The 15,526-nt window shown below is 43.0% G+C and overlaps 1 protein-coding gene across 1 annotated transcript in view; it reads left to right on the top strand.

Annotated features, from left to right (window-relative positions):
* Window positions 1-14,274, top strand: part of LOC113809001 (uncharacterized) — an 87,982-nt gene extending 73,708 nt beyond the window's left edge. The window contains exons 3-8 of the mRNA XM_070136720.1: window positions 4,347-4,830; window positions 5,839-6,205; window positions 6,983-7,175; window positions 8,578-8,700; window positions 9,683-9,817; window positions 10,174-14,274. Of these exons, the coding sequence (XP_069992821.1) occupies window positions 4,382-4,830; window positions 5,839-6,205; window positions 6,983-7,175; window positions 8,578-8,700; window positions 9,683-9,817; window positions 10,174-13,463 (4,557 nt within the window). The 5' untranslated portion in view covers window positions 4,347-4,381 and the 3' untranslated portion in view covers window positions 13,464-14,274. The remainder of the gene's footprint in view (window positions 1-4,346; window positions 4,831-5,838; window positions 6,206-6,982; window positions 7,176-8,577; window positions 8,701-9,682; window positions 9,818-10,173) is intronic.
* Window positions 14,275-15,526: the final 1,252 nt, after the last annotated feature.

Here is a 15,526-nt window from a genome sequence, read left to right as displayed (position 1 = left end):
TGAAGACGATGATGATGATGGTGATAAAGATGATGGTGATGATGATGTTTATGATGATTTGATGATGATGATAAAGATAATGGTGATGATGATTTTTATGATGATTTGATGATGATGATGATGATGATAAAGATGGACTATGACGATGATGATTTTCATGATTTGATGATGATAATGATGATGATGATGGTGATAAAGATGATGATTTTGACCAAGACAACTTTGACGATGAGAAAGACAATTTTGATGATTTTGATTCGAACAAAGTGAGAAAGAAGTAGTAATAGTAAGCAAAGAAGAAATAAGGAAGAAAAAAAAATCAAGACGAAGAGCAGAAATAAGAGAAAATAAACCAATCCTAAATATAATAGAGAGAACAAGAAGAAGATTATCATGCCAAACACCAACTTGAAGACGCTCGGAAAGGTCAACCCAAACCCGAAAATGACACGTGACAAACATGACAGCTAGTGTTAACAATGGCTCAGGCCGCCTAACCTTGAGCTCGCGTTGGCCCCAAACCGCCCTGGGAAAGGAAATTGGTCGGTCTTCTGTCGCCATTTTTCTTTCATTTTCGTGTTTTTTTTTCTTTTTCTTATTGTTGTTGTTGTTGTTAGTATTTTGGTCTATGTCTCCTCTCTGCATTTTATTTGTTACACTCTCTCTCTCTCTCTCTCTCTTTGCTTATACGAATATATGTTTTTCTTTTTCTTACGTCTTCTGCCGCCCAATTTCCTTAAATTTGCTTTATTATTATTATCATTATCATTATTACTATAGTTATGACAACGATAATTATTATTATCATTATTATTATTATTATTATAATAACAAGAAAACAAAATAAGAATAGAAATAATGATAATGATAATAATAACTATCATCACTATCATTATTATTGTTGTTATTGTAATAATTCTAATTATGATAATTATTATCATTATTTTTATTTTTGTCTAAGTCTCCTGTCGCCCATTTTCCTTTCATTTACTTTCACTTTCATTTTCTTTTTCGTGGGAGATGGACGGGGAGGGGTGACTCAAGCAAACTTACTACCTAATAAGCTTTGTATACACAACGGCCTTGTCACTTGATGTCTTAAACACCTGCCACTCATAATGCATGGAAAGACTGACGTTTGTTGACACTAGTGATGATAACAGGTGATGATAACCGATGATAGCAATGTTCAAAATGTTATATATAAAGATAATGATTACATTATTTATGAGAGTTGTAATGAAAGAAAGTGGTGGGGGAGGAGGAAGACAGGAAAATGATGATAATGATAGTCACAAAACTATAAAAAAGCACTCCTGCATGTGAAACGCGTTGAGAATACAACCACCAATAACAATATTAAAATGATCAGCAATAATAATTAGAATAAAACGTAAAAGTAATTGAAATCAGAAAAAAAACAAAAGCAGCATGAGCATCGGAGCCTTTTATAAGATAAAGAGTAAATTTATAGATAAACAGATGAACGGGGGGGGGGGGCAAATAGGAAGGGCGTGGTGATGGACTGGGATTTGAATTCTGCAATTTTGACGACTTTTTGAAGGCTGAAGTATCTGGGGAAGTAAATGATAAGGCGCTGCAGTTTTTATTGGTTTCTGATGAGTGTTGCCTCTGTTTCTCTGTATTTATCTCTGTCTGTTTCTGTCTGTCTGACTGTCTGCCTGCCTGTCTGTCTGTTTCTCTCTTTCGTTTTCTCTCTCTCTCTCTCTCTTTCTTTCTCTCTCTATCATACACACACACACACGCACGCACGCACGCACGCACGCACGCACGCACGCACGCACGCACGCACACACACACACACACACACACACACACACACACACACACACACACACACACACACACACACACACACACACACACAAGGTCGTCCCGCCAATAATACATTTTCTCCTTCACAGCTCAGCAGGAAGTGTTCAAATATTGTACATTCCAGAAACATTTCGCAGGCGACTGTGATGACAAGAGGTGTGGAGATTTCTAAAGGAGCAATATGTGTTTCTCTTCTAGTTAATGATAATGATAATAATTAGCGGTAATAATGATGATAATGATAGTAATTATGATGATAATGATGATTATGATAACAATGATAATGATAATAGTAATTGTAATGAAAATAATGATAATAATAATAATAAGAAGAAGAATAATGATAATAATTGTATTATGATAATGATAACTATGATAATAATAATAATAGTAATAATAATAATGATAATAATAATACTGATAATAGTAATAATATTGATTATGATAGTAATTATGATAATTATAATAATGATGATGACAATTATGATAATGATGATAGCAATAATGATGATACTAGCAATAACCTGAGGAGGAAAATGACGATAAGAATAATGATGATGATGAAATGACATAATGACACTGACGACACAACGATGTAACACAAAAAACAATGATGATGATAATGAATGAATAAATCAGAATCACTGACCTAATGTGCTGTCAATAAGGTCAACTCAGAGTAAAAAAAAAAACACTGTCTTGATTGTTTTTAATGTAGGAAAAAATGGTAATTATATAACTACTCTCCTGTAAGTATTATTTCGTCACTACTTACTACATGTCATTCAGTCACTGATAACTATACTCCTAGCGCTACAACCAGTAGTAATGTTGGTATTACTACTGCTAGTACTTCCACACACTTACCAATACCTAATATCACTTATGAATGTCTAAGCTCACTTATGAAAGCCTAACATCACTTATAAATGTCTAAAATCACTTACAAGAACCTAAAATAAGTTAGAGATTTATATTCACTTACGAGAACCTAGAATTACTTATAAATGTCTAAACCCACTTGTGAATACCTAAAATCACTTATGAATATCTAAACTCACTTATGAATACCCAAAATCAGTAATAAATATCTACTCACTTATAAATACCTAAAATCACTTATAAACCTCTAAACTCACTTATGAATACCCAAAATCACTAATAAATATCTAAACTCTTTTATGAATACCTAAAATCACTTATAAATATCTAAACTCATTTATGAATACCCAAAATTACTAATGAATATCTAAACTCGCTTATGAATACCTAAAATCACGTATAAACCTCTAAACTCACTTATGAATACCCAAAATCACTAATAAATATCTAAACTCACTTATGAACGCCTAAAATCACTGGTCTAAAATCACCTATGATTACCTAAAATCATTAATGTCTATAATCACCTAAAAATCATCAAAATCACTAACGATTATATAAAATCACTTCCACATATTTGAAATGAATTACAAATAAACCAAAATCACTTACAGATCTCTCGAATCGCAAAGAAAAATACTTAGTTCAAACAGGAATGACATTGCTCAATCGTTGCAAAAAAAGCTTTGCGGAAATTACGTGAATTTCCCGTCTAACCTGTTTTTTATCGTCTTCTTTACGGTCTGCAAAGCGCATTCGGTGATTTAAAGTCTCGTCGATTTTCGTTTTCTGTTCAGGATGTTTCCATGTGAATATTATAATGCGACCTGAATATGTATAATCAAGATTTAATCAGTGTTGAATTCAGGGAATCAATATTGTTCACAGTAATCACAGAAATGAGGTGACGCTTTATGATAATGTTTGTGACTTTTATTGCCAACGTGTGACAATTTTTGTAACTGAAGGTCAACCGTTTGTGTGTGTGGGGGGAGGGGGGGTGCGCGTGCATGCGTATGTATGTTTGCATACATGTGCGTACGAGTTTATTCGTGTGCGTACGTATTTATGCGTGTGCGTACGTGTGTATGGGCGTGTATGCGTGTTCGTGCGTGCGTGTGAGAAGACAGGAAGGACCAAGATTTGCTGATAAAAAGAATATCTTATCTCACCATTTTCCTCTTACGAATGAAGAAAAAAATGATTAGATAAATCTAGAATCATACATCAATGAATATATAATGTAATTTTAAACATAAATTCCGATCGATATATTTTTTTCATTGATTAGAATACAGATAAATAGATAGACAGGTAGATACATGGGTGAATGACATGAAATTGACTAATGCATAATAAAAGGAATTGATTATTGCACGAACATTCACATAAACGAAACCAAAATAATGAATAAAATTATAAATAAAATTTAGCAATTGTGAGGTGAAATCATTCGTCTATATCTTTATTTTTACTACATTTGCCACAATGAACAATTCACTTGCAGAAAATAATAGATAGACGTCTAGGTCAATGTACAATTACACAAATAAATAAAAAATAAATAAATGAAAATGGTCAAGGGTTAACACGCAAACACCACTTTAATAACTCTTCGCCCCTTGCAGGCTGTAATGCTCTCTCGGACGCCGCCCTCGCCAAGATGACAACCAAACTCCTGCAGGCGCTGACGGTCCTGCTCGCCCTCCTGTGCACGGCGGTTTGCACGGACCCGGTCTCCTCCTCTTCCTCCACGTCGTCCTCCTCGACCTCCGCCTCCTTGACCTCCTCCTCGACCTCGGCCTCCTTGACCTCCTCCTCGACCTCCGCTTCGACCTCCGCCTCCTTGACCTCCTCCTCGACCTCCGCCTCCTTGACCTCCTCCTCGACCTCCGCCTCCTTGACCTCCACCTCGACCTCCACCTCCTCTCCCACGACAGCCTCCAGCGGAGATAAAGCCGCGGGAAGACCGCTCACCGGATGCCACTTCCACCGGCTGGACCAGATGGCCAGCTGCCGAGGCCTGAACGCGTCGCAGCTGGCGGAGGCGCTGACGGAGTATGGAGAGCGGGCGAAGGAGGCTGAGGTCTCTCTCGAGGGGAACGGAACCAGGTGAGTGGGACTCGAGGCGCAAATTGCCTTTTTTACTCCTTCCAACAGCTCGTTAGGTGTTAATGGCGATGATGTGTGTTGTAAATCACCTTTTTTGGCCGGTTATTGCCTAATGACTGCTTATCATGTGTTGATGGCGCCTGTGAATGCTATGAATTGTCTTTTCCTGCGAAGCGCTTCTGTATCCCAAATGTGAGGTTCTTATTTTCATCTTGTTTAGTCCTTATTTTTACCGTGTTTTCTTATTCTCTTCTTTCCCTCTTCCAGCATTGTTAAATGTAGTTGTTTTTTTAACCCCTTGCTAGGTGTTTTCATTCAATGCGTCTTCGTGTTATGTTAAACACCGTCCGTTATATGCCAATGATGCTTTAAAATTATTTTTGACATATCTTTTATAACAATAACATTATCAAACGCTTGTTTCTACTTATGAAAGATTACAAAATATATATATTTTTTTATGTATCAACTCTACGGAAAAAAAAATATATACAATATATATATATATATTATATATATATATATATATATATATATATATATATATATATATATACACACACACACACACACATTAAATCGTAATGATAATAGATAAATGTATCCTATTGACTTACGATGATTTATGTATACGGTTGATTTGTCATCCATACTAGGATTACTCATTAGTTATTCTTAGACAAATTCTAAAGAAAAGCCAAAATACCAATATGACCTTGAATGAATGACACACTTCCTTCTCAGTTTACAACTCGCTTTATACCTTGCTATTTCTTGTTTTTTATTTTTTTCCCGTATCGTTGCTACCCCCCCCCCCCCCTTTCTCTTTTTTTCTCTCTCTCTCTTTTTTCTTCTTCTTCTTTTTTTTTTGTAATCATATTCGCGAATCTCGACCTTAATCCCCCAGCCCGGGGCATACACTACTCACCTACCGGCGTCTGGAGGGTATACGTGAGTATTATTCCGCCGGCTGCTCAACGCACTGACTCTTCCGACCTTGATTCCCAGGGAGGAGACGGACGCCGCGCCCTCGCCGCACCTCCGGGAACTGTCCCTGTTCTACTGCCGGATCCCCAAGCTGACGGGGGAAGCCCTAGGACCTCCTGACGGGGGTTCGCTGGAGATCATCAGCATCGTCAGCTCAGACGTGGAAGAGGTGCTGCCCGATGCCCTGGCCGCCCACGCTCGCACCCTCACGCGTCTGGTGCTCGCCCACAACCTCCTCGCGGGCGTGCCGGAGGCGGTGGCCAACCTGACGAGGCTGGAGGTGCTGGATCTCCGCCATAACCGAATCAACCACCTTCCTGAGGGAACGCTGCTCTTCAACCTCCATCGCCTTCGTCAGCTGCATCTCGATCACAATCTGCTTGGCCAGGTAAGGAAGGGAGAGGGAAAGGGAGAGGGGGAGGAAGGAAGAGAGGGAGGGAGAGGGAAAGGGAGAGGGGGAGGAAGGAGGAGAGGAAGGGAGAGGGAAAGGGAGAGGGGGAGGAAGGAAGAGAGGGAGGGAGAGGGAAGGAGAGAGGGGGAGGAAGGAAGAGAGAGAGGGTGTGGAAGAGATAGATAGATAGAAGAAGAGATAGATAGAAGGAAAGAGAAAGAGAGGGGGATGGAGAGAGAGAGAGAGAGAGAGAGAGAGAGAAGGTAGAATATAAGAGAGGGAGTGGAAGAGAGAGAGGGTGTGGAAGAGATAGATTGATAGAAGGAGAGATAGATAGAAGGAAAGAGAGAGAGAGAGGGATGGGGAGAGAGAGAGAGAGAGAGAGAGGGTAGAATATAAGAGAGAGAGAGAGAGAGAGAGGTAGAATATAAGAGAGAGGGAGAGAGAGAGAGAGGTAGAATATAAGAGAGGGGGGTAGAACATATAAAAGAGAGAGAGAGAAGGAAAGAAAAGAGAATATAAGAAAGAGAAAGAGCGAGAGATAAGAACATAAAGAAAAAGAACGATATAATAGTACAGTACTCAATCTCCATCACAGAAACCTCATATAAATACCTTAAGAAATAAAGAATACCATAAATAAATAAACAATCAGGCAAGTAAATAAACAAAACCATAAATAAACAAATAAATCACCATCCTTTAATTTCACACCCCCAAAAAATCGCCTCCACTATACTCCATTGCATCTCAACTTCCTCCTCCTCTCCACAGATCGCAGACACTCAGACTCGACTCGGCATCTCCTCCTCGGGTCTGAGTCTGACGGTGTTCAACCTCGAGCCCTTGAGAACCTCCCTCAGGCACCTGACCCTCGCCCACAATGCCCTCAGCGCCTTCCCCGAGCAGTTCTCCAGGCCCTTCGACCGGCTCACGAACCTTGACCTTTCGTCGAATAAGATTTCGAGTTAGTTCTTTTTCGTTTTTTTTTTTTTTTTTTGGGGGGGGTGTAGGGGTGTGAAGGATTTTTTGTTTTATTTTGTTTATTTATGTTCTTATCATTCTGGTGTATTTGTGTATTTAATTTCATTTAGTCGTTTTGTTTTGCTTGTTCAATTATTCTATTTAATGATTGATTTGTTTACCATATTTTATTTTTACTTGTTCATTTTTTATTTTTTGAGAGGTTGTTGTTGTGATAAATATTTATTGTTATGAAATGTGTTATATAGGATAAAGTTATAGTTAGCTGCATTCAGTTACAATAATCATTCCTCACAAGTCATTAATTTCGTTTGATAGGCTTAAATTATCTCTGATTTTACACCACATTGTTCTTTACGAATATCATTTGACCGAGTACAGTTAATACAGTTAATTAGGACATGAAATTATATATAGCATTGGCACTCCACATACCACATAATTACATACTCTCAGCATATATTCCAAAGATGATGTAAGGTGAGTAAGATATATGATACACAAAGAAAATTACCTTTTCATATAAGAAGAGATTCAATAGAAAAGGAAGGAATCATACTCAGTTACACAAAAAAATATACATAGCAGTTCATGTATCAAGTGACCTTATACGCGTGACACATATGCCATCTTTACAAAGGGTTCCGAATCATATGTGAGAAATAATCATCACGCTAATCTATGAGTATTTTCAGTCACGCACAAGGAATATACAAGCACTGGACAAACCACATTATGAGCTAAGATTAACATTGCCAAAACTCATACCATTGGTTACAGCGTTCTCAACCACATATAGAATATATACATACAAACTCATATATCACATATCTTCACAGTGGGTCTGTCACATATCAATATATATATATATATACATATATATATATATATATATATATATATATATATATATATATATATATATATATATATATATATACTAATTCTTCTATATGATTCGTTCTATCTCAACTAGCGTCTCGATGACATATAAGAATATACATACCAATTTACATACCAGAAGGAGAGATGAACTGGACATTCTATTTTCGCAAAGGTTTTCAATGCCGTATTAAAATACATTCACGTACCAATAAAAAATATAAACAAAACACCCTATCTATGCAAATTTTCTGTCCTATCTAAAAAAAAATAAATGCATATCAATTCAATAACCAAAAAAAGCAACAACACATCATCCCACCTCTGCCGAGGCTCTCCATCCCATATAAAAAATACAAACATACCGACTTACATACCAAGAAGAGAGACAAGGACAACCCACCTCATGCCCACCTTACCAAAATAAAACATGAAACATACAAACATACCAAATCACATACCAAGGAAATAAGAGAACCGACGACATCCTCCTATCTTTACAGAAGTCCTCCGTGGGGCCTTCGTCAGCATGCCCCGTCTCCAGTTCCTTGACCTGAGCAGTAATCTTCTTCATGCTTTCGACCCCAAAAACCTCTCCAGCTCGCTGCTTGATCTCAATCTCGCAGGTATGTGGCTTTGAGGTTATGTTGTGTGTGTGTGTGTGTGTGTGTTTACGTATATGTGTGTCTGTGTCTACGTACGTATACGTTTGTGTGTGTACCTGTTAGGGTCTACGGCCAGTACCAGCAAGTGCTTGGGAATGCAATTGAGCAGAGTTACCACCTTCTGTGTGTGTAAGAGAGAGAGAGAGAGAGAGAGAGAGAGAGAGAGAGAGAGAGAGAGAGAGAGAGAGAGAGAGAGAGAGAGAGAGAGAGAGAGAGAGAGAGAGAGTAAAATACGTGTCTTGTTATTTACCTTCACGTCAGTCGGGTGCACTTCGCTTCACTTGCTGTCTGTGCGTCTGTGAGAGAGAGGTAGGGAGGGATGAAGAAAGAGAAAGGGAGGGAAGGAAAGAGAGATGGAAGGCAGGAAGGAAAGGGGGAGGGAGGGAGGGTGGGAAAAAGGAAGGAAGGAGGGAGGGAGAGAGGGAGAAATAGATGGGAGGAGAGAGAGAGAGAGTGAAAGGAAGAGAGAATATGACTTAATTTCTGTGATTTTATTTTATAAACATATCATCTCTTATCATATCTAACAATCTCATTGAACTGTAGCTGTAGGGTCACACTTGAATAATCATTAGATGTTTGGCATTGTTTTCTATATGCGAATCCTTATTAAATTGAATAATTTTGATTTTTTAAAATAGATTTTGAGGCCGTGTCCCTTTAAGATTTATTCATATTTAATATATAACTACGTACCATTTTTAAGTGAAGAAACTTTATTGTTTAAACATTGTTTACCTTAAATGTTTTTAGATTTATGGGTTATTGTTTGTATTTTTACTGGTTTTATTCTTACACTAATGTAGCCAATGTAATCACATGGAATAGTTATTAACTTGCTTATTCGACATTATGCATGATTGGGTTTACCTTTTATATGTAAATGTTTAAAGATGACATACTATCTAGATAAATAAAAATTATCCTTTTATTTCATTTCCAGGCAACCCTTGGTCCTGTGAGTGCGACTCCCTATGGCTGCTGAAGAAACTGGAAGGCAGTTCCTCCCCAGCAGTCACGGCGCCGACATGCGCCTCGCCGCTCCACCTCCGCCACCGACCCGTGACGTCACTCAAAGGTGGGCTGGACTTAATTATCGAGTTGGATGCATGGGCACACGTGCGTGTACGTGGGTGTAATTTCTCTCTCTCTCTCTCTCTCTCTCTCTCTCTCTCTCTCTCTCTCTCTCTCTCTCTCTCTCTGTCTCTCTCTCTATATATATATATATATATATATATATATATATATATATATATATATATATATATATATATATATATATATGCGCGTGTGTATGTGTGTGATGGACTAGTTCCTCTTTTACAAAATATAAATTCTTTCAATAAATGCAATACAAATATAAATATAAGTAAAAACGCATCAGGGGCAATGCCCTTGTCCTTCCCGCCTTCCTCACCCGCGCCTGCTTTCCAGAGGCGGACGTGTGCCCGGCGGAGGACACGGACAACCACAGCCGGGTGGTGTACGTGGGCGACGACGTGGACGGGGCGCTGGCCGACGCCCTCGACGCGCTCCACCTTCTCAACGTGACGGCCCTCAACCACCAGGCGCTCCTCGTCTCCTGGAGGGTCGAGGCGCAGTTTTACGCCTCCGCGCGCAGGGACCCTGACTCCGCGCCCCTCTCGTGGGCCATCACGCTCCGCCAGGCCGACGAGGACCCCCGGCTGGCGGGCCCCACCAAGATGCGGCTCGAGAGGTACAAGGCCGAGAGGGCCGACTGGGTCCCCGGCGAGTCGCTCTTCACGGAGGTCCTCCACGGGCTCGAGGAGGACACGCGCTACACCTTCTGCCTCACGCCCATCCAGGACCACCGCCTCTTCACGCGGCCCGACCACTGCCTCACCGCCAAGACGCTTACCAGAGCTCAGCTCACCCCACCGCTCACTTCCACCACCACCACGACGACGACGACGACCCCTACAACCACTAGCGCGCCTCAGGTCGTGGCGTTCGTAACCGCCGAGGATTACGTCGCAGAGACGGAGAGGGTGGTGATCGCACGGGAGGCGCGGCGGGTCAGCATGTCCTGGAACGTCACGATCCAGCCCAAGGACCTTCAGGGGAAGCGAGAGGCCATGGTCCTTCGTCCTCTCGGCTGGAAGATCTTATACCGCCGCTTCGGGGACGAGAACGAGACGGAGGTGGTGCTGGTGAGCCGCGGCGGGGAGCCCGTGCAGAACTTCACCAACCACTACACTGTGGAAGGGCTGGATCCTGGCACTGCCTACGTGTTCTGCTTCAACTCCCTCACTGACCTACAGGTCGCAGAGTCTCTTAAAACTGATGGAGATACCGCGGTGAAGGACATGACCTCCGAGGTGCTGCCCCATCAGCATGTGCCCCGCGACCCCGACATCGTAAGGACCGCCGCAAGAGGTCGCAGCGTCCAATCAGGGGCCGAATCTCAAGTGGTAGGTGGCAGGAACCCTGCAGGCGCAAGAGAACCTCCTCCTCTCCCGCCTTCGCCACCTAGAGCGAACCAAGACTCACCGAGAGTCACGGCGCCCTTCCCCCCGAATGCGCCGCCGCCGCCGCCGCCCCCGCAGCGCCCAAGCAGCAGCCCCTTCCCGTCCAACTTCCCCCCCGTGCCCGCCCTCCCCCCGCACCCGAGCAACCGGCCCCCTCGCCCTCCCAACCCCGAGCCTGGCACCACCTTCGTGTACACGAGCACGGGCCAGAGGATCGCTGTGCCTCTGTCTTCGGGCTCGCCCTTCAACCTGCCGTCGGTGGTGAACCCCAACTTCAACCCAAGGAACGTTCCTCCGCCGCCGATCCCTTCCCTGCCGCCCACGACGCCGCGTCAGAGGTTCATATACGAGTTCAACGAAGAGGAACGGCCGTCGGAGCAGTCCTTCACGTACGACTTCACGACCGAGAGCACGTCTACCACAGAGAAGCCAGAGGGACAGAGGTTCACGTACGTCACGCGGCGAAGGCGGTCCGTGGCGGAGGAAGAATCTAACACTTCATACATGAAGCTGCTGGAGTCGGGCGTGACGCAGTATTGTGAGGAGGTCGTCACTCTGAGAGACGATGACGTCATCACGCCCGTGGCCATTGCCACCACTGTGTCCACTTCCACCACCGTCGTCGTGGCCATCCTCTGCTGCTGCTGCTGGCCGAGGCGCTGCTGGCGGCGCAAGAAGCCCAGCTGGAAGGAGCGAGCCGCCGCCAGCACTCGCAAAATCAGCACGATTTCCTCCCCGACGCCCGTCTCCGTGTACTCCCGCAGCAACTCCGTGGCCAACGGCGTCGTGACTGGAGAGGGCAGGTCGGGAGGGCTCAAGAGCGCCCCCGCGCCCATCTCCCCGAGGAAGGGTCTGGAAGGAATCAACGGCTTCCAGGGGAAAACAGCTCGGTCGGTGTCGGTCACTTCGAGCTCTGGCTACCTTACGCCGCTCCCAGGGCAGGGAAACAATCCCCAGGACCCCGAGACTATGTTCAGCGAAGCCAAGTCTTACCTGCCGAGCCAGAAGGCCTACCTCAATTCTGTGAAGGACCGCTTGCTGCAGCAACACAAAGACTTACAGGACTTCCACCCCGGATATGACATTCCTCCGACATCCTCCTCCAAGGCCTTCCTAGGTTACGACTACCCTCACCCAACGCCCGTGAACCCCATCGGGAGCCAGAGCGACGGCCGCACCAAGTCGGAGGTAGTGAGGTCTCTGCCAACGCCCTCGCCCTCTAGCAGCGACTCCAACTACAACGCCTCAATCGGCAGCGGCGTCGTCCCTCCCCGACCTCAGGTCAACCTTAACATCCCCCTTAAGCAGGCCAAGAGTTCAGATATCAACAAAAGCCTCGACTTCAACTCCAGCGCCGAGACGAGTCAAAGTCTCGACTACAACTACATTGCTCCTGAAGACGTCACCAGCAGACCCCGGACCTTCGTCAGGCATGTGCCCGGGAAATCCAACCACCGCAGACTTGGGCATCCGCAGCCGGTGCACGAGGACCAGACGAGCCGACCAAGAACCCCATACGACTCGATGAACGCGTGCACAATCCAGCACAGTCGCTCCGTGCCAGATCTAGTGAATGCTGAGAGTGAGTCGGCACATTTACCTGCGGCGACGCGACTCAACCTTCTGATCGGCAGTCAGACTCAGAGCAACCCTTCGGCGACGCCCAGAGAAGGCACGGAGGGCCCCGCAGTTCAGCCCTCGTCCTTGCCTCCCAGCTACGACCCTAGCATGATGACAGAGGTCAATGGTTACGTCAACGTCCCTCTGCCGCAGGGGGAGGACAAGAACAAAGACCGCGACGTCTACCACACCTGGGGGAGCTCCAGCCAGGGCAAATCCCGGAGTCGCCCCAGTCTCGGGGATATTGTCCTCACAGGTGGAACCCTGATCGAGGTTCCCGAAGGATACGTGATACCGAAACCTCCTAAACCCACGAGAACGGTAAGGCTGCTCGTCCCTGGCGAGGAGAAGGCTGGACGGACGGAACCCCCCGCGAAAGAGACGTCCCTCGGGGAGGAACAAACGGGGAAACCCCTCCCTCCTCCTCCACTGCCGACGAAGGGCTCCCTGCAGGAGGAGAAGAAGGGGAGGAAGATCGTCCTTCCTCCCCTCTCCTTGTCTGCCGAGTCCGACACTTCATCCAAAGAGGAAGAAAGTGTTAGTCAGATCACGCACCTGGTCACACCTGAGCTGCAACCTGAACGGGTAGTCGTGAGCACCGGTCTGGCTGTCTAGTTAGTGCGGTCGTTTCTGGCTGAAGTGACCGAGGATTAGACTAAATACCGCAAATGTAAATTTCTTCCAATCCGCTGGAGTTGCGTAATTCAGAGTGAAGTGTATACCGTTTCTATGCCCCAGTCTTTACGGTGAAGTTGTGTCGTAACGGGTATTCTGTGGCTGAATCTTACGAGTTGGATTGTTGAGCACAGTGCGAAGAGGGCAGTGCCGCCTCGGGGTGTGCATATATATACATAAACATGCACACACACACACACACACACACACACACACACACACACACACACACACACACACACACACACACACACACACACACACACACACACACACGCACACACATGCGTACGCGCACACACACATGCGTACGCACACACACACATATATATGAATGTATGTATATATATGTATATATATATTATACACACACACACACACACACACACACACACACACACACACACACACACACACACACACACACATATATATATATATATATATATATATATATATATATATATATATATATATATATATATGTATGTATATATGCACACATATGTGTGTGTACCAGAAATTGCACAATTGTGCCATAGATATCAGAGTTGATTCTGTGCAGAATTAGTGATTTCAAAAATCAGCAAAGCACCGTTGAAGAGTAGACTGCCAAGCAGTCTGTGCCATGACAGGAGGGAGACTGGGGACTAAGATGTAGTTTATATTGTACATAATGAATTCTATTGTATATGATGCTATATAAAGTGTTAGTGTAGATTTATTTTTGTATGCCATTTTAAGATTAATGTGCTCATATATATATATATATATATATATATATATATATATATATATATATATTCACACATATCGCGCGTGTGTGTGTGTGTGTCTGTGTATGCGTATATGTATATATGTATACATACAAATGCATATATATTTTTTTTTACTTCATATATGTATATATATATATATATATATATATATATATATATATATATATATATATATATATATATATAGTATATGTATGTGTACACAAACACACACACACACACACACACACACACACACACACACACACACACACACACACACACACACACATATATATATATATATATATATATATATATATATATATAAGCGCACACATACACACATATAGATACACACTCGCAATATGTGTGTGTGTGTGCGCGCGCATGTGCGAGTGTGTGTGTGTATTTGTGTGTGTATTTGTGTGTGTGTGCGTGTTTGTTTGTGTGTGTGTGTGTGTTTGTGTGTGTGTGTGTGTGTGTGTGTGTGTGTGTGTGTGTGTGTGTGTGTGTGTGTGTGTGTGTGTGTGTGTGTGTGTGTGTGTGTGTGTGCGTTTACGCATATGTTTGTCTGCATCTACGTACGTATACGTTTGTGTGTGTACCTGCTAGTGTCTACGGCCAGTACCAGCAAGTGCTTGGGAATGCAATTGAGCAGAATTACCACCTTTACCGCAAATGTTACGAATGCGACGCTAAAGCTATGATTTCGGCTTTGATTTATGTTTGTAATTAATGATTACCTGTATATCTTTACGTAAGAATTTACACAAAATTGTAATAAAGGTAATATGTTTCAAAATTTAATTGAAGTTCAGACATTCTTGTGGATAATAAATAAGTTTTAAATATCCTAATCCGAAGTCTAGGCTCCATCGTTGCAATCCGCATGGTTTGAGGTAATGGCGGTGTTTTGTTACCCAGTGACTATCGGACCGAATATTATCCTTGAATCGATGATGAGATAATCAGGCAAGTACATTCGATTATGCAAATCAAGCACGAGTGTTTGCCTATGATTTCACTCCATCGATACTGCTTAGGGGGAAATTGGAAGGTCTTTTGCATGGAAGAAAAACAATGCAAGCTTTGGGAAAATTTTGTTGATATACAGAAAATGTAAAAAATACACAGCGGGGACTACTATAAGCTGACTATTATAAAGTCGTATCGACTCTCTTTTACTGGTACCTAATTTTAAGACAAAATTTGAGCTTATTTAGGTTCAAAAGAATGTAAATA

The sequence above is a fragment of the Penaeus vannamei genome, chromosome 22, assembly GCF_042767895.1.
Source record: "Penaeus vannamei isolate JL-2024 chromosome 22, ASM4276789v1, whole genome shotgun sequence".
In the NCBI taxonomy this organism is placed as follows: Eukaryota; Metazoa; Arthropoda; class Malacostraca; order Decapoda; family Penaeidae; genus Penaeus; species Penaeus vannamei.
Note: the sequence above shows the minus strand (reverse complement) of the source record. Positions and strands in the feature narration are given on the sequence as shown.